The 20559-nt window shown below is 37.9% G+C and overlaps 1 protein-coding gene across 2 annotated transcripts in view; it reads left to right on the forward strand.

Annotated features, from left to right (window-relative positions):
* Positions 1-20559, forward strand: part of LOC113460896 (uncharacterized) — a 237018-nt gene that overhangs the window by 195154 nt on the left and 21305 nt on the right. Inside the window, exons 1-2 of one of the 2 annotated variants that reach the window (XM_074542756.1) lie at positions 2478-4014; positions 19267-19326. In XM_074542756.1, coding sequence (XP_074398857.1) covers positions 3995-4014; positions 19267-19326 — 80 coding nt within the window. In that variant the 5' untranslated portion in view covers positions 2478-3994. Of the gene's footprint in view, positions 1-2477; positions 4015-19266; positions 19327-20559 lie in introns of those variants that run through there. The other variant, XM_074542741.1, reaches the window with a different exon arrangement.

Genomic DNA, 20559 nt, shown 5'->3' on the forward strand with positions numbered 1-20559 from the left:
GTGTTTGGAGAATGTTTACCAACAGGTGGTTGTTTCATTGGTTTCTGCTGTGGGTTGTTTTCACTCTTTGGCCAATCAGGGTCAAGCTGTGTTGAGACTCTGGTGGGAGTCACGAGCATTCATTATTATCTTTTTAGCTTTCTGTAAGTATCCTCTCTGTATTCTTTAGTATAGTTTTAGCATGGTAATTTTTAGTATAACATAGTATCATAAAATAATAAATTAGCCTTCTGAGAACATGGAGTCAGATTCATCATTCCTTCCTTCGTCTGGGAAGGAGGGAATAGGCCCAAATACAATACGCCACCCTTCTCCCCAGGCAGGAGCAGAATCCAGGAGGAATGGAGCAGTGTCCTGGTTTAGGGGGATATAAGCATTGTAAAGTCACCCCAGGACAAGCAGCAAGGCTTTGTTAGCTATCGCTGTGCTAATGGCCAGCCCTAGGAAGCAGCAGGGATTCACTGAAGTCCTGTGTGTGTAGGGAGGGGAGGCAACTGCTGTGGGCTTCTGGGAGTCCTTCCCTGTCAGGGTACAAAGGGATGCTTATGCTCACATGGCCTTTCCATATGAACCTGCCTTGCAGTCAGGTGTTGGTAAGATGTTCCACACGGTTTGTTACTTCTGGTGGATAGCAGGTCCTTTGCTTCAGCAGTTTCTCTTGCAGGAGTACAGTAGGTTGTCTTTTTTTGTTTTTTGTTTTTAGGCTAAATAAAGAGAAATTTATGAAAGTTTAACAAAAAGTTTGTTTGATAAAAAGACATTACTAATGATTAGTAAAGAGAGGACTAATCAAGGGTGGCACCACCTGAAGCAGGAAGGAAGTAACCCAGTTCTGGAGGCTTTGGGCAACATCTTTAGTAAATTGCTCTCCTTGGAGCTGAGGAATTGTGCTCCTGTCTCTCCTTTGCTTGAACAATGTCCAGGGACCCAGCAGTGCAGCTACTGTTGGCAGAGAAACACCCACTACTTTTTAGAAAACAAGAAGCAGGGCAGGCAAGCAGTATGGCTTTTCTTTTGCCCTAATAAAAAACAAGCTGGGCTGTAATTTCCCCAGTGAAGGGTAGCCCTGTATCTCCATGTGCAGCCTTGGCCATGTGCAGCCTTGGCCTCTGTTCTGCTCGGGCCCTCTGCAGACCATACCCAGTAGATGTTGAAAAGGCTAACAGCTCCCACCTCTGTTATGTGGAATAGATGAGATTTGTTTCTTTATTTTTAGGATGGAAAACCACCTCAGTTGTGGCAGAAGACTGTGCAACTCCAACATGTAAAACAGGTTGCAACAATGTGCATGGCTGGTAAATAAACTTCTTTTTCATATTCAACAGATGTACCCCTTGCCTCAAGGTTCAGTCATGTTTTAGTCAACACATACCAATCAGGTATGTGTTGACTCTTCATGGCCAATGCATTCAAAGATGGACTTCTTCTGGATCATATTAAAGAAGATAGAACAAGAATTAGGTTGTTATTTCTTTGGATGTGTAGAGACGGATTTAAAATTGTGCTTATCTTATAATTGTTGTATTTGCTTTCAGTAGATCTGACTGAGAGGGACATACATAAAAATACATTTCAGACAGCGTCTTGTTTTAAAAAATGTAATGGCTACATGAAACGCCCTAGCAGATTCATTTCTGGTGAAATAAATAATTATCAGTACACATCAAACAGGTCATCAAGCCACCTCTGACTGTCTTGGCCAAGAAAAATGAAAGCTTTCCTTCTGATTATAGTCACAATGATGTCAGAATAATAATTACTTTTTTCTACACAGCAAGTACACAGCACTATTGGAATCCTACTTCTCAACATGTTGGTTATCTCAAAGGAATCATAATTTACCATTTCAACTCCATCAAATGTCCAGGACAGCATATAGCTACATTCTGAATGTGTTCATTTTCATTTAAAACTGTTTTGACTTCAGCAGTACCCAGAGATCTTATACAGGGCTGGATGATAAACATACTCCAAGATGTGGCCAAGAGCCAAGGAACAGTTGTTTCAATGCTTCATGCTCTTGCTCGTTGACAGGGTCTTTAATAAAGATGTGTCTCTCTGGATGGACCATAGTCTTGTAAACTAAAACGCTCATGGTAGGGCAATTAACCAGGTTAAGAAACCCTGAGGGAACCTGAAAGAAACTTTTTCATTTTCTGGTCTTTTTTTTCCCATTTGGTTGAAAGGAAAATATTCTGTAAAATATTCCTGTATTAGACAAAAAGGATTAAAATGCCCCATCCCTCCTCTCTTTTTTTTCTTCACAGACATAATGTTAATGGGAATTTTTCCAAATAGGGCCACATGTGTTAAAAAAAGGTCCAAAGTCAATGTACCCTATTTTCAACCATAATTACTCCTATCCATAGCATGTGCCACAAATATATTTTTAAAGGAGATAGAGCTGCAAAACAATGAGTGTTTTCCTTTAAAAATTCAGAAGAATGAGGATAACAATTAGCCATAAGAAAGGGAGTGCCCACAGTTTTCATTCTTATGAGTTTACAGAGAAGAATAAAAGGAAATGCTTGCACTTGCTGCAGAAACTTAGTGGATGCAGAAGCTTAATCCTGCAGCAAATTGAACACATGGCCAGAAATACAGAGAATTCCCTTAGGTCTTACCTACATCTTTCATGTGGAGTTGTCAAAGCACTTCTTAAGGCTCCAAGAACTGCTTTCATGCTGACATCTGGGACAATTACACCTTAAACTTACCTTCTAGAAATATTTTGGCACAAAGCATCACAGAAGTTAGGTCTTATAAAACTGGAGGTAGTCTTGTTCTTTTAATTAGAAGAATGGTAATATTCCACATAAAAAACCAATTGTCTGAAGAGTAGAACTGTATATGACCAAAGCTATTCACAAATTTAGGATGAATTCAGAAAATTCTCTTTGCACAAAGCTTTAATGATGACACACGGGGGACAACATAGCTGAGGAAACAGGTGCAGAAAATAATGATTATTCCATTGAACAGCTTGAAAATGTGGAACAAGTTCAGACAATAAAAATCTACTTCCTAACAGGAAAGGGGGCACAGAAATGGTCCCGTGACTCAAGTAAAGCTAAAGGCAAAGCAGAGGCGTGAGTGTACATTTAACACCTGTAACTTCAAACCTAAGTGCCTAATGCTGCCAGTTCAAGACTAGGTGTATATTCCATGGTATCAAATACTGTGAGATGTGCAAGGTGCTTAACCTGCTTTTCTGATTAATGAGGAGACTTTAAGAACCATTCACATGTTTTAACTCAAGGGGGCATATAACTGTATGGCTGTCTGGTTTAATTGCAGTGCAACATGTGATTGGGTCAAAGAAATTATGCATAATTTGCCTTGAATTTGATGAATATCTGTCCAGGTTATAAATGGGTTTCAAAGTAACCACAGATCATGTCATTCCTAAGAGGAGTTTGGAGAAACATGGGGACTGTGCTGTGGAAGCTCAGTTGCAGCAGAATTCATCTTCAAACAAGATTAAGGATTACTTCTGAATTTTTAACAGGTAAACATATACGTATTTCAACTGGATATTTTTTCACATGTATCATAGATTCTTAGACTGACAGGTTGAGAGGAGGCACTCAGAGTATTCAGTCTTGACTTACAGCCAAGACTAAGAACAAGAGTCAGTATTTTTACTGGGTGTGATAAAAGCATGGAAAGTTGTACTGGATTTAGAGTGTGTTTAGAGGATGTCAATGAGAGACTATGAAAATGATTGTGAATAGAAAACAATGGTATTGCATATAATTTCATACTTTACTATTCTGAATGTTTACTAGGTGTGCTTTCAGTGTTTGTGGGACCATTCCTGACAGGCAGAAGAGCAGATATCTCCATTGCGGCTTGAAGAGAAACAGTGTCACTGGCTGCAGAAGAGTTTGGGATGACTGAACCTCCTGGAATTACGCCAGCCTGATTGAGAGAAGAACGAGGGAAGTGAAATGACTATGGGAGGACAGGATTATATATCATCCCGTATATAATTATGCAAGATGATCCAAGGAGGTACTACATATATTACTTCTTTACTACTAGAAATCTTTCCTATTTTTTATAATGGGAAACTTTCATAACTTTCCTTGCAGTTTCTTCAGAAACAGTGGAGCTTTCACTTCAGTGGGTTATTTTCTTAAAAATTAGTATTTTACATGAATTACACCAATAAACTATAACTAAAGATCAACATTTTTAAAATTAACACAAGGCTTCAGGCCTTGGTGTACCTGCAGAGGAATATATCAGGACTTTGTCACTTCCTTCTGGGATGGAGTTCTGGGCTAAATAATATACCTCCAGCACCCAAAATGAGATGCCCTTGCTAACACTAACAGTGGCAGCTGGAGATACCTGAGCAAACAAAGGTATCCTGAGCATGCTTTACACAGAGCTTGTGCAGTACAGGTGTGGAGTCACCACCAACCTGGCACAGAAGCTAAAGAACAAGAGCACAGAAAAAAGAACAAGAGAGCTTCCCTAAAATTCACAAATGCCTGTGGTAGCTCAGGAGCACAAGGGACAATGGGAACAATCTGAAATAAGAGAGGCTCAGACTCCCCATGGGGGTAGCCAAGCAGGACCACAGAGATATTGTGCAGTCTTAGAGCAGAAGTGTATGGCTGGGTGTCCTCCTTCCAACTGATTTATCCTGTGATAATACACATGGATGGCACATATTCGTAGATGTTGCTAAAAAACCTAACAATAGCAACAATACCAACCTAAAACAAATAAAATAAAATTCAAACAAAATCCGACCAAAAAACCCCAAAAGCATAAAAAGGCTTTTATTTAATACAGTAGTCCTCTCTTGCTAACTACAAAGATGGTGGTGTGGAAGGCACAGACAAAAATTTGTACAACAGCTGTTATATATGATATATGAAGGATAACCAAAGGATGTTAAATTGCTCTCTCAGCAAGTGGATCAGTGAAAACAGAAGGGATTTGAATGAAAAACAGGCTCAGAACTTGCATTGATTAGAACTTCACAAGTTTAGTCAGAATGAACTAATGTTAAAAAGTCACCTTGGTCAAGTGAAATGATTAAGTGGAAACATTTTTAAAGCTAGCAAAATGCTTCCTAAAAGAATATGACAGTCTGACAGAAAATAGGCATCTGGTAGCAGACTGAAGTGAGAGCAGCTACACAGAAGAAAGAAAAGAAATGGAATATTTTAGTTTGGTTTCAGTACAAGAGATCAATCACAGGGTTTGAGTTGATCTTGAAGCAATTTGTTCTACAATTGTATTAGAAAAGGTGCTTAAGCACCCTATAATTTGAGTCTTGCTGTTCTTACAACAACACTAGAACTTAAGCTAAGTTTTTTAAAACTCTTTGTGAATTTTAGTCTTTTATTGCTTTATATAACAGACACAGTATTCATAAAGCGGAAATTTTCCCTAAATGATTTAGAAAATGATAGAGGAAGTTAGCGGACGTGATTGAACTCAAGGGGCACCTTTTTAAGTCAGTTGGGCACAGAGCATCCTCACACCTGTTTTCAGGATAGGATCCCATCCACCAAGGAGTGTGTGGACCTGGCAATGTAGGCTATGATTTGCAGAGTTCTGCAGCACTGCTGGGGAAAATGGATGTGCTGAACATACCTTCATCCCTCCCAAAACTTCCCGTGCTGTTAAGTGAAATGAGAGAAGTTTGCAAATGACAAAATATTTTGACTCTCTTGGCAATGTCAAATTTCATTTTGACATATCTGAGGCATTTCTATGAAACTGAACCCTTCCATGAATAATTTGAAAGCATGGATTTTTCATTTTAATTCTGGATGCAAACAAACACTGAAATATTTGAATTATCCATGTGGTGGAAACTGATTTTGGTCAACACTGTTCTGTAATCAGTTTAGGCACTGAATGGATTTTAACAATTCACAAACTTCCTGTGATATGCCAAATAATTTTTTTTTGTACTTCTACCTTGAGTGTGGTAAAATAATTAATTTCTTCAATCCTCACCTGCAATGGCCCTGTGTAACATTGACACCTTTAGCTTTCTTTCCCATGCATAAGCATATTTGATTTTGCTTTTTAGGAGCTGTGAAGCACAGTTGTTAATAAAGTGTAGTTTTTAGACCTCAGATCGGGATTTATGTAACATTAAGAGTAAAGTTTGCATATAGTCTGCTTTATCTGCTGCTAAGGCAAGTGCTTTTAGATACTTGTTCAGAGCACATTATGAAATTAATCCACTCTTCACTTTTCTTGGTTTCAACCCCTTTCCTAGAGTGATTTCTTCCTTTGCTCTCAGACCAGACCTTCTTTGGGGGCAAAGAAGGAATCGTGGATGAAATGATCATGTTTGATGAGAATTTTTCCTGCCTGTTAAACTTTTCTCTCTTAATTATCAGCATTAAAATCTCAGGCAGTACACATGCTGAAATGTTTCCTGGGTTGTCAGGAATATATATCCTTAGAAACCTGGCCAGCAGTTTCTATAATCTTCGCTGGGCACAAGGCCAGTGTGTGCCCAGGCTGAGTTCTCTTGACATTAATAACAGCATACAGACACAGTCATTCTTGGAAGTTCACATCAAGCTTAAAAATCATCTGTTACTTGTGAGTTTGTATACAGTGTCAATGAACTCTGAAAATCGAAGCTGAGGATCTTGCTGTGAATAATGACAAGCCTAAACATGATCAATAGCTGTGTTCCAAGAAGCCTGTGCACAGCTGGTGGCAAAATAGGCACGTTTAATTTCCTCATATAGCTGTTTAATTTCAAAATATGTTGTGTCTACATACACAGATCAGATTTTGAATTTGGTGCTGCATGTAGCAATTACAGCTGATCTTCAGAGTGGAATCTCAGAAAAAGAATAGGGAATAGGGATAATATTAAAAAATTTATCTATTCCATCTCCTTTGTCTCCTGCTGTGGTAGAATTTAGATTGCTTGACATCCTCCAACAGATGTCATAAAGGAAACATTGGCTATTTGGCCCAGATCTTCTACAGCACAGCAAAGGTCAGCAGAACATTAATACCTATTTTCAATAGGCTGCTCTGGATCTTGCTTCTGTTGGTGAATAGCAGAAGCATTTGTTTAAAACTCATCTGACACTGTGTAAGTATAAAAGTACAACATCAGAATGAGAGCCAGGGGAAACCTTTGACAAACATTTCTTTCTTTAAAGAATGGTTTGTCACATTTTCAACCTGTTCTCAAAATGTAAATGTAAACATTAACAGAAAAAATGACCTGAGCAAGAGATTGGAAGTAGGTCCGGGCAGAAAAAACACAAAAAATCTTGTGGATCTTTTTAAAGAAATGTGAAAAAATGAAACCATCTCTTCTCTTTTTGCAGAACAGCACTATTATGAGCTATGGTTGTATTGATGAGACTGTGCTCAAAGCAGTGGCTAAGAACACAGAGGAATGTGCTAGTTTTTGTTTGTTTTTCTTTGCTTAATGTTGGCTGCTAATGGAAGGACTCCCAAAGACGAGTGATAAGTTGACCAAAGGCAGACTCATTCACAAAGATCAATGGTCCAGCAGCACTCATCTATTATCTTGGACACGTGTGCATGGTAATCGATGGTCATCCATCTCTTTCCTGGAGGTCGATTAATCTTTTAAATTTTGTATGCTTGGTACCTTGGTGGAGAGCTTTTGATAATACCTGGACAAGCTTTTCCTTTTCCTTTTCTATTAAAAAAAAACAAAAGTACTAAATTATTTAAACTATATAGGATATGGTTGCTCAAAATCTAAGGAGAATAACTGTTTGAGGTGTGAAGTCAGCTCATGGCATTTCTTCTTCACGTTTTGGGCCACACAGTTTTAAGAGCTTTTACTCATAAAGATTTTTAAATTAGAGAAATAGCTAAGTTTTAGAACCAAGTTTATTGTTTATGAAGCAGAGTAAATTAATCTTGTAATATGGCATAAAAGATAGTGCTGTCAGATGAGATTGGTGCAGTCTTGAACTTGCAACAAGATCGATGTCTTACCAGGGAAGAAACTTAATCTACAATGGGTCTGAAATAGGAGAGAGAACCCTGTTAAATTCATACACCTCTGAACATTTAACTTGGCAATAGAAATTACCATCCTTGTGGTAATGCAAGATCTCGGTCTTGATCAGATTAACATAATCAAATATCCTTCAAGACAGACCTTCAGCTGGGTGGAATAAGTAGTCACCTGACAGTTTATAGAATATCTTGACAAGAGAGGAACAAGAGTTGTCCTTAGGATATTCCCAAATGTGCAAAATACTCAGAGAAAGGCAGTATCTTGCTGAAAACACAATCTATGCAGCCTTAATTGAAAGACTTCTCAGCTGGAACAAAAGTAGAAAATACCTAGCTAAATTATCATCATGCATAAAGCAAACGATTACTCCTACTTTTATCTATTTGTTTTTTCTTGAAAAAGAATTGCATCAAGAGCTTTATTATCAGCAGGAATTCTAAAATTAGGTAAAAATTAAACTTCATTAACATTAGGCTCATTTTTATTATTTTCTCTTTGATATACATTGCTCTGTTCTAATGCATCAGATTTTTGTAAGAACGTGTCCATATTTTTGCTTTCCTAAGTGTTTAATGCAGAATGAAGATGGATGAAACAAGATATCTTATGCTGACAAGAAAAAAAAATTAAATCATAATTTACTGAGTGGTTTACATATGTCTATTCTTACAGTAATATATGATTACATTACTTTATATACATTTTTATTTTTAAAAAAGTTAAATTGTTCAAAAGAAAAATTAAGGAAATTGATCCAAGGTTGCCCATATTTGTCTGAATTCTGTTACAATAAAATTATGCAGCAAACTGGAAGCAAAAAATATTCATGTTGAAATTATGTGAACTGATATCTACTGAAGAAGATCTTTTTATTCAGACAACTTCTTGCTCCTGAAGAAAAAAACACTGGACCTTCCCTCTAGGTATATTGCTGTTTTCTTTAGTGCCTAACGCAGATGTGTCCCTGAGTGATTATTATGATTGCAAAATGTACACAGCAGGCTGATGCTATTCATCCAAAAAACCCCAAAAACCCAACAAAAAATCCCCAACAACAACAACCACAAAAAAAACAAAAACAAAAAACAAACAAACAAACAAACAAACAAAAAAAAAAAAACAAAAACCCCCCACAAAACACAGACACAAAAATAAGTCTTGTATCTTGGTTAGTATCTCACAAGAAGACTGGCAAAACAAAGAACCCAAATGTTTCAGGTCTTGCTTCTGTTCCATAATAATTTTCACAGAAGACAAGTGTCACTATGCAACTGCCATTCAAGCTAAGTGGAGTCTGCATTTCATTTTGACTCTGAGGTGTCGATGTGCTGATTAGTTTTCTGATACAGCTTGGTTGTCAACATTTAAAACATTTCTTGGAAGAAGAAAAATAATTTTGAACAGAAGGCATTCTGTTGTACCTATATTTATACATATTTCCCTGCACCCTCAAAACCTAGTTCTAAAGCGGTATTGGAAGAGCTGTCACCATCAGCTTGGAAACTGGTCCACTGACAGCATGGATCAATCAGTCGTCTCTCACAAGTATATAGGATCTTTTTTCCTTTGTTTCTTTTTTTATTTTTTTTAAACATGTTTGAATATCTTAATACTTTCCCTGAAAAAAAACCAAAAAACAACAGACTAAATTCAGCATGATCATTTTGGGGGGTAGCGTCTCTCATTAAACTGAATAACTTTGCTTTTTTTTTTTTTTTTTAATTGCAAATGATTTAGGTTATAAATTTGTAATCAGCGTTCTTGCAGGAGCTGGAGAAGTTCTGTGCTCCACACACTGCTTCAGTTTCATGTGAAAAATCATTGATGGTTAACCTCCTTAACTGGTACCTACTTCTCAAGGCAGTTTTACTATGTTCTTTTTTGCCACAGGACAGAAGAATACCTTCTTTCCTGAACAGTTGGTAGCTTTAACATGCTCTTGGGAGAGGTGTAGCTGTGAATCTCTTCAGGCTGAGGAATACAGTTAAAGTGGCGCTTCTGCATTTTTGAAAGGTGCTTTATTTATGTAAAAGGGTGAGGCCATGTCCTACAGTAACTCTGCTCTCCAAGGGGAGGAAAAGGCAAGTTGTTCATTTTTTCTGGGGAAGGAAGGCTTTGGAGAGAGCAAAATATCTTTAGTTTGCACTGCATGGGGCAGGGGCACCTGGCAAAGCACGGTGCTTCACACACGTGCCTGCCCACAGCGGTCCTGCTGCATGGGACACCCACCTCTGGGATGCCCGGGGAGATCCCCAAGTACCTGCCACAGCAATACAATTCCTCTTCCAGAAATTCAACTCCTCCAGCTCATTATTTCAGTGCTCATCATTGCAGACTAAGGCCACTTTTGGAACTGGGCTATATTTAATAAATACCTGTGGATACAAGGCCTGTATCTCAGACCGGGACCGGCAAATACTGGTTATAATTTTTTTGCTTCTGGATAAGAAAAATGAAGATATCTCCCTGTGTTAGAAGGACATCCAGAAAGATATGCAAAGAAAGATATGTAAAAATAACACCATTTTTGCTAAAATATCCAGGCTTTTATCAGCAGAAATAGTACTGACTGAAAGTGGCATCAGGCCTATTATGAGTGAAGGTTCTTGTTCTGTGTATTTTTCCAGGGATATCATTAACATATGTTATGTCTGATTTTATTATTGTTTGTTGTTATAAGTAGCACTCACAATGTCTTCCAAAAAGAGGATTAAAGAAAATGTATATTTTTGTCCTTTCTAATTTGACAATTGTCTCTTGGCAGTGCTTTGTGCATAGTCAGATTTAGTTTTCAGGACAAAGTCAGTTTCTTGATCTACTCATTTATGTACTGGTCTTTCAGAAAGCAACACATGAGGATTTTAAAATGTGATTGTAAACCCAGAGAAATTGTCAAGAGGACTCAGCAAGAGGTAAAACTTCCAAACTAATTTTGACTTTCTGTTTTAGATCAGACTCTTTTTCAACTTTGTCTATGGGCAGATCCTTGCCTCACCATCTTAATTTCCTATACAGCCCCTTTCAAAGATTATTGTAGCTGTGCATGAATATTTGCATAACTTCAGCAACACATTTTCTCAAGGCATGGGACCCAATTTACTTCCACAGCAGACAGCTTCTCTCCCTGCCAGGTGATTCTGGTGACTTTTTTTTGCATTGTCCCTTAGATAAGGTGAACTGTGAAAGTGTCAGTGAAATTAGGGCCATTTCCTTGTGCTCCAGGTTACAGATGTCCTCTTTCTAGGATGTGTTCTCAGGGAAGTGTTTAAGGCCCACATGGATTCAACCAACTATGCTACTCTTTGGGATAACAGGTTTCACACAGAAATGGAGTCACAATTGGAAATCACTTGAGGTCCTGTGCCAGAGGGTTAAATTTCTTCTCTGCAGGTTAGGAGCTCTGTTAGATGCGGTGTTCCACTCAAAATCAGGAATCCCAAACCATTGTGCCATAAGGTCCTTGTAATGAAGGTTCTTGTAATGAAATTATAATGCAGCCCTGAACAAGGGTCTTTCAGTTGCTGTCACTGAGGTGACACGGAGGAATTATCCTAGAAGAGTGCAAGGGAAGGGGCTAGATCTTTCTGACTGGAAAACAAGATGCACTTGTCCTGCTCAAGGATTCCAGATGGAGAAGTTCATTGCCCTACTCTCTTTACCCCCTTCTCCTCACTTCTGGGAAGGACAACATCCCTCAGACCCCCAGTGTGCCATGTAGCTGACGAGCATTAGCAGACAGCAAGCCTCCTTCACCTCCAAAGTGGACAGCCCCTTTGGATACAGTGCTCCTTTAAGAGTTTCACTAAATCTGCACGTGAGCTCAATCTGCCCATGGAAGAATTTCCATTTGTGCAGATGGTATCATTTGGCAGATCACTGCGATGTTGGCAGCATCACAGGGGTCATATTTGTGCACAGATGGACTTTTCTTCATCTGTTTCTTTATTGTAATAGACCCAAATAGGTTTTCCCACAATAGTACATATGTGCAGTACAACTCTCCTTGTTCCCTGTCAGACAACTTATTTAGTGAGAGCACGCAAAAATTTCTCTCTCTGTCTCTTTCTCTTTGTTCATGCATCAAGTTCTCTTTGTTTTGGGAATGCAGGGTGAGGATGGACTTAGGAGAGCTATTAGGGGTCTCTGCATTCCTGAGATTTAAAATCTAATGGCATCACCCAGATGATATTCAGAGCACTGCTGTGAGTTTAGGGTGTACTCATGCATAGATTTCTTTGAGTGGTAAATATTTTTTGCATAATGCATGTATTTGCCAGAGCTCTCTCATAAAGCAAGAGCCCTTAGAGCTGACATGTGAATGGACAATTGGAGAGATTGAAGAGGCTGGGGAATTGATAATTCAAACCTGGAGATTTTGAATCCAGAGCAATGATTTGACTCTAGTAGTAATAAACAAAAGCTGTTACCATTTGACAGCTGTTTAGAAAATTATGTTAAATGAACTCATTTTTTGGTGGTGAAGCTTTTCTTTTTGAAGCATTTATTGACACACTTGCAATCTCAGTGAGGCAGCAATGAACTGACAGTACAGTTTTCAGGAGCTGCCCTGCCAGTAGTGGTTTGTGGACAAAAGGACATTTTGGAAAATTTGCACTGCTTGTATTTTACTTACACAGTCATGTGCTTTGTTAATGGAAAACTTTATTCCTGTGTGACTTATGGTTAATTAACGATGAACCTGTCATCTTGTGATGAAACTTAAGACATTTTCAGTCTACCTGTTGATAGCAACTTTGGCTTTTCCTTCTCTCTTGCTAGTCTAATCAATTTAGTTTTAAACTTCTTAGATATCACAGGTAGTGCAAGTATTTTGGTGTGGGCACTGTTTGTTGTATACAGCCAAGAGAGAAGTTTTCACTGTGTGTAAATGAGATCAAATTAGCTAGGAAGCTTGGACAGTGAATTTTATATACCTAGACTCCTAAACACAGTACCTCACTAAGGTCATTTTTATGAATGTTAGACAATATATAGGATACCCTTTTTCTGAAGAAAAGTACTTTTTGCAAGAAAACTAGCTGCTTGTAATGGAAATATTATTGAAAAGGCAATTCCTTCTACAACTTCTTCAAAATGAAAAATACTTCTGCTTATTTACTGATTATTTTTAACCTTTTGACAGCCTAGTGAAAAAAGGCATGAACTGGGTACCAGATGAAGCATTTTGAATCAAATTAGGAAAAATGTGTGAGTGAAATTCCAGTAACAACTCTTAAATAACTTCTAGGCTATAATGGGGAACGGGAAGAATAAAATTGTGGACTGCAGCTAAATACAGGTTACTTGGGTAATATATAATAACTCAAAACTAAAAAAAACCCCCAAACTTCAATTTTATACCCATCTGGTAAGTCTTCATAATCAGTCCCTAATTATCTACTTTTTAATGCATTTCTGGTTACTCTGACACCTTAGAAATTTTTCTATGGATAGATTTCTTGCCCAAGGCTATGGAAAATTATACATGTTGCTATACATACTTGGATACAGCTGGTTTCTGCTTTGGAGTAATTTTCTTTTTCCATCACAGTTACTGAACATATCTGCACAAATAGCTGCACTGAATTTTACTTTTTCAATATGATTCTGGAGCTTAAAAAGCAGTTTAGGCCAGAATGTTCCTAGCAGAATTGCAGCTTTAGGAAGCAAAACAAACAAACAAACAAAAATGGATGCACAGCAATGTAGTTCTGTAGCATGTTATTATAAGATAACATATGTGAGAAGAGGTACAGATTAGAAGATAAAATGCTTGTGGTGCTGGAGGTTTTGGCTTATTTTGAGAGCATTTAGTATTTTCTTCATGAATAAGGGACAAATCTTTCCTCTGGATTTTGAAAGGCATACAACATGGTGTTTCACTTGCTGGAAGGTTTGCCCTCTCCTTAGATCTATCTGATGCAATAAGGCAGGAATTTCAGTCATCAAATTGCTGACTGCTTTCCCCAAATTAACATCTGAACTTCTTTTCCAGAGTGTGAGGAAAAGCTTGTGACGCCACATAGAAAAGGACTTTCACAAAGACACTTATTACAACCTGTAGTGGTACAGTTCCAAGTCAACAAGAGAGCTGACATCAAGGCCTCTCACAGACTTCCCATTTAATGAATATATTCGCAGGAGACAGATTCTAGAGAAGATTTTATTTTCTTCTTTCTTTTCCCAAATACCAAAATAACAGTAGTAGACATGAATAACTGTAAATCCTAAAACCCAAAAAACACTACAATGTGTGAAGTGTACTGGCATGGTAAAACATTTTTCTGCCCACCAGAAGAGGTGGTTGAGAAGAACTTAAGATCTGGACCTCCTTTTCTCTGAAGACGAGTTGCAGCCATGATGAAAATGAACTGTACAATAAGTAAGAACAAGCACAGGCTAATGATGTTCTTAGCACAAGAATTAGAGTGATCATCAAGGGACAGTTTGTAGGTCTGGCTTTATAAAGCCCAATCTCCAAAACACACCTGGCAACTAAGCACCACAAGGCTGCTTCCTCAGTCACCTGTATATACTGCAGTAAACAAATCTGGCAATTGAATGTTGAAGTGACCCTCTTTGGTCAGCTGGGGCCAGTTGTCCTGGCTGTGTCCTCTCCCAATTTCTTGTGCACTCCCTGCCTACTCACTGGTGGGGCAGTGTAAGGAGCAGAAAAGGTCTTGTGAGACCACTGCACCCAACCAAGTTTACTACTGGAATAAGGCCCATGGAGCAGTGTCACAGCCAGTCTGTGACTGAGCAATTAATATAATTAATAAATAAATTCTTATTTATTAATTATAAATAAGAAACTCAGCCTGGTTCTGTGAACCACCTCCTGGGTTGGCACACAGGAACCTCAAAAAATCACATTCCATCCTAAGCTGCAGACATCTCCCTAGACAAAGAAATGGGAGGTGTTAAGAGTAGACCAATGACCATTTTAGACTGGGATGTTTCAAAGCCCCTATATAAGGCTGGGTTCAAAGAATAAAGCTCTCTGTTGCCACATGGACTTTGGGTGTGTGTCCTGTCTTTTTCTGACCCGCCTCTCCAGGTTACAGAGCAGCTGATGGTAGCTGGTGGTTTGTCAAAGCATGTCTGGTCTGCATGACCTGATCAGGATTTGTACTTGATGTGTGCCATGTGATGATAGGAAGGGCTGGAGCAAAAGACATTGACTGCCAGTCTAGAGACAGAGCACTCATGATACAGAGAGAGAGCACCTGGATAGCACATGGAAGTTTTAGGGCATATGCAAGTCCACTCTTGGAAATCATTGCTGGTGAGGACGTTTCCATGGTCCCTGTTGAGCTGAGCAAAACCCTGCTGCAGTATGAAAACGTGACCACTGAGGTTTGTCATCAGCAGTAGTTGTGTAGCTCCTTCACCATCTCGCTCTCCCCACAAAACAATAAAGGAACTCTGTGTAACCTGAGAGCAGCATTGCTTGTGGGCATACATAATATGTGTTCATAAGAACCAGACACTCCACTTTTTGTCCCCAAAAAGTGCTTATATTGCCTGTATTGTCAGTGTTGCACCAGGTGGGGGATGGATGGACTCTGAAAGACAGTGGGAGAGAAACCTCCTGCTTTACAGTGGCAGTAGGAGAGAAGAAAGCCAGTCTGAACACACAAAAAAAGCACTTTTTGATTGCTACAGTCTGTGTGAAAACAAAGGTTATCATGTGCTTAAATTTTGCCAATATAAGTTACTTTGTGAAAGGCTCCAAAATGAAATACAGGCCTGAATACAAACTGGCTTTATACACAGTAAGGTAGAGCCAAGTCAAAGTAAATGAGAAGTTATCCTGTGGATTTTATACTATAAAGGTCTGACACTTTCTGATAGACACCTAAGACAAGGATTTTAGTCAGCTATGGATATTTATGTTTTAGAGAGGGGGAAGAGAAGGAAAAAAAAGGAGGATAAATGTAAGTAGCATTATAATGATGAGATTTGTTAGAATTTCCATTATCAGAGTCTGTTTACAAGTTGTAAATATTCCCTCTGGGCTAAGACTTAAAATTCAAGGTCACACACAGGAAATTATATTTATCTTTACTAAATTAAAACATTGGTTCAGCAGCTTTAAAAAAAAAACTGTTTCACAAGAAAATCCTCCAAAGTGCAAGAAGTTCAGACACTTCTGACTTTTTTTTGTCAATCTACATTTTATTTCTGCCTGATAAACATGACATATGCTGGATATGGTTTGACATGTTACTCTCACATTGGTAGTAAAGATATATTGAAAAGTAATGTACTGAAAGTCTTTCACATATGAATGCACATTTTCTTGATGACATTTTCTGTTATCTTTCTTGTCAAGCTCCATAATGTTCAGTGCTCCTTCTTTATACTTATAAGAGGATTTTGTTACAAATAAATCTTACCACTATTAAAACAAAGTAATTATTTGGTTCATATTACTGTTACCTTTCCTACAGAATAATAAATATATCTTTAAAATCCACTATTTTTCAAGGTAGTGTAGAATTTAAAACGCATTTAAGGATTCCTCATTTGTGTGCAAATAGGATGAAAAGAATGTGAGTATATGCAAAATGGTAAGCAATTTTCAATCACATATATATATATTTAGTATAAATATCTTCCAATATTTTTGACTTCTGATAGCATGTTCCAATTATTTTTGTGATTTAGAATATAATTTCTGACTTAGATTACCAAGGAATAGAGAATCTTAAAGTGTCCAGTATTTTTTTCCCCTCTAATTCCTAGTTGAGCATGAAATAATTCATCTGTATGGGGCCAGTCAAATTGTCTGTGAATAATTTTCTGTTAAATAGAATTCTGGCAAAGAGTTCTTCATTTCCCAGAGTGTTTTAACTGGTGTTTACTGGAACTGATTGAATACTGTCCATTTACTATATTGACACATTTTGATGCTGTGACTGAATGCATTATTCAATTAATCATCTCTGTAATATTAGACCAGGAAGAGTTTTTGCTCTGAGTAATAGACCTGATGTGAATTCACTTATGTAGGAGCTGTATGTAGTTCGATAAACCCTTTTCTTTGACTTCTTTTGTTCAGATTAATAAAAAATAAGTTGTTCAAAACAGATTGTTTGATTTGTGATTTTAGTCCCCTAACACTGTGCATTTAAGAAAAATACCCTCTTTTCTTATAAATCTCTAAACACTTGTTCTGCTGAAATACTAGAGATTTCTTCTTTGAAATGGTGGGCAGAGAAATCAGTGCCTGACTCAGTCCTTCCTCTTCATTGGAAATATTCCCTGACAGAGGGAGATAAATTAGGCCATGAATCAGAGGGCCATCAGGATCCCGGGCACAGCTTAGCACGCTGGCAATTAACAATGATGCAATGAAATCACTTTAGAAGGCAAAGACCAGACTTAAGGCAGGAGGCTGTGATGGGTGTAAAAACTATGTGTGGTCCAAATGCTATGTCACCCAAGTCTGCTTGGGGACTGGGACATTTTTCACCAGCTGCTCCAGAAGTGGCATTAGTACAAGAACAAAAAAACCCCAAACAGTCAATCAACCAACCAACCAACAACAACAACGACAACCCCAAAAACTAAAAATACAAAACCTAAGCAAAAAAACCCCCAAAAACCAAAAAGCTAAGAGTAAAGGGGAATTTGAAGAATATGGGAAATTATTTTATGATATTTCATGTGGTGGATGATTCTGCTCTCCATCTTTAATGTGAAATTGAAGGAAGTTGCTAAAGGACATGCTAAAATTAGATGCCACATAGCCAAGTACTGGATTTGAATGAGGCCCTTCAACTCCTGAAGGGAGTTCAGAGGTGCCACCTTCCCACTGGTTCAGTGATAACCATTCCCTTCAAGATCTCTCTAGGCCATGGAACTTTTGTGTCTCCTGCTTTGGTGTCTCAGCAGTTGGCTGATTTTTGTCAAGATATTATTCCCTCAGCTCTAGGTGTAGATGAAAAACATTAAAATGCCCCTAAAGTTTCAAGTGTTGTAGTTTAAACAGTATACTTTTTTTGGCTATAAATTATTTTAATTTAGTACCTGTTTGCTTTTCCTCATAGATGCTGACCTATCTGAGTTATCATTAAAGTCTCATCTGGCTTTCATACAGCTTTCCCAACAATATCTTGTTTAAAATTAACTCAAATTTCGTTGCAAACCATGCAGTATTTTTATATATTCATACACTTTCCAGGAAGTGGAGAGGACAGGCCAGGTACAGTCATGCAATTTATAAGCCTTAGTTGTGAGGTTGTTTTTGTGTTTATGTTCTAATAGATACTGAGCAGGAAAGGTTCTTTTAAAGACAGCTTTGTTCCCTCAGGTTAAGATTCTACTCTGAAGTACTATTCAGAGAAGACTATTTCTCTGTAGTGCCTACAGAGGCTACCCAGTTAACACTGGCATGAAGGTAGATCCTTGTGTTTAGGAGAAACTCTCCTCCCTTTGTGAGGGCTGTAAGAATACACCATAGTGCAAAGGCAAGGGCCCAGCACAGAGCAGTGGGCACTGGTCTTAGTGCAAACTAAGCTGAAATTTCTTAAATATGAAAGCCATGGTTCAAAGAGGGCAACTATTCAAATATTACAAGAATTTTTAATGGGAAGACAAGGAAAAGTTCATGTGCCTTCTTTTTCTTTATAACAGAATTCTGTTCTTTATAACAGAATTCTAGAGAATTCACCTTGAAATTTATGCTATGAGTGCTGTTAGCCTGCAATACATACTTCAAAAGAAAGTACTATGGAGAAGTGAAGATATATGCAAATGTGTTATTAAAGAGAAAATTTGTTTCAGAATTACATGATGAAAACAGTGTGATGGAACAAAGGTCAGCTTAAGTTACATCAGACCTTCTGGTTCTTGTTTCAATTCAAAATCAATTTCAAACAAAGCCAAATGAAATCATGCTGAGAGAAAGGCCACAGTAATATTTCAACACCCCACTGTACTGAAACACCATAAAGTATTATCTGATCTTCCATATCACAGAAAATATTCAGTTAGTGTGTTTGGGTATTTTAGTACTATTCAGTATTTAAAATTGGTAGACTATAATAAGGAAAATCAGCCCCTTTTAATTAAAAATGGTTAATGCTATTTCAACGTATCATGTTTTCAAGGCAGTTCTTTGCAAAAGTAATTAAAATCTCCAGGCATCTTTTAGTGTACCATGGATTTGAGTGGGCTTTTTTTCATTACTCTTCCTCCCTTCTTAAAAGTGAAAGAATTCAGTTGTTTTTTTCTCTCTCCTTTTTCTGTAACAGACCCATCTTTGGCTGTTTGTGTGGATGCCATACAAAGACCTCTCAATATAGACCTACAGGGTAAGGAAATGCAATGGCTTCTTCAGTAACAAACTTCTGAAAGGGTAGTAGGGGAATTCAAGGTGAAATGAAATACTACAGAAAAAATCCACTTCAAAGCTCCCATTGAATTCCTCTAAGGCCAAGATTTCATAGCTCTGCCAGGTTATGTCCTTGGCCTGATCAATGCTGAAATGAAGCTTAGTTTGCAAAGCTCTTTTACTGTTCAAACGAAATCTGGAACTTTTGATATATTTAATAAGAAATGCAAGACTGAGTAAAATAAAGTTCAGGAAAAAACCCCACCAAATTATGGAATTCTTTCCAGCAGCCAAAACTGCATTGTGTGGGGGCTTTTAAAAAATTATTATACACACAGAGGCAAATTGGCCCAGGGAATATATGACAAACCTGCTAATGATGAATATCATAGCCCAGGCTCAAATTCTGCTGTAGGTTAACAATTATTGTACCCAATGACTGGCATGGTGATTCTTCTGTGCAGAAGGCAGCAGTTTTTGGCCAAGTATTATTAGGTAATGCCAAAGCAAAGCAAAACCAGTGTGGCTGCAGCAGCCCACCTAGGCCACCTGGTCCTAGTGGTTTTATTGGAATAGTCTCACTCACATCTTCCTTGGAAAGAGAAGGCCAGTGTGGGTCAGAGAAGCATTTTCTCTTCCTTCCAGCATCTTAATTAAGGAGTCATTCACTTCCACAGATAATTCTCAGATAAACAGGTTGTCTTCAGTAATTCATAAAACAATGTTTCTGGGAGAAACAGAAACTCTATTTCAAAGACAATAACAGATCTTTCCATCCGGCAGACAGATATCAGTTATTCTGATATCTGTTGAGGTTCTATAGATACAGTAATACAGGGGACTCAGCCTCTACATGATTATAAGTGTGGTAGGAGAAACTGTCTAAGGACAATTACTTAGATCAAGCAAACTTGAGGAAATAAATTTTGTAAGTAGTAAAACCTGGAAAGATTTGAGCTAGTCTTTTGCTTTCCTGCTTCCCCCTTGTTATTAATAAACCCACATGTTAGAAGAGAGAGTTTAGGCTTTGCTACAACAAGAACTATGTTTCTGAGCAGTCCAGTGGGGACACTTGTTTATGACCTTAAAAGCAGCTTTGGGGGATGAATCACCAGTTAGTCAGCTTATGTACACAGTTACAGTTCCAGAAAGTTGAGGAGCAGTAATTGCAGTTGAGAACATGGACCACTGACTTATGAAAGGTTTTACATGG

The sequence above is a fragment of the Zonotrichia albicollis genome, chromosome 1 (assembly GCF_047830755.1).
Source record: "Zonotrichia albicollis isolate bZonAlb1 chromosome 1, bZonAlb1.hap1, whole genome shotgun sequence".
In the NCBI taxonomy this organism is placed as follows: Eukaryota; Metazoa; Chordata; class Aves; order Passeriformes; family Passerellidae; genus Zonotrichia; species Zonotrichia albicollis.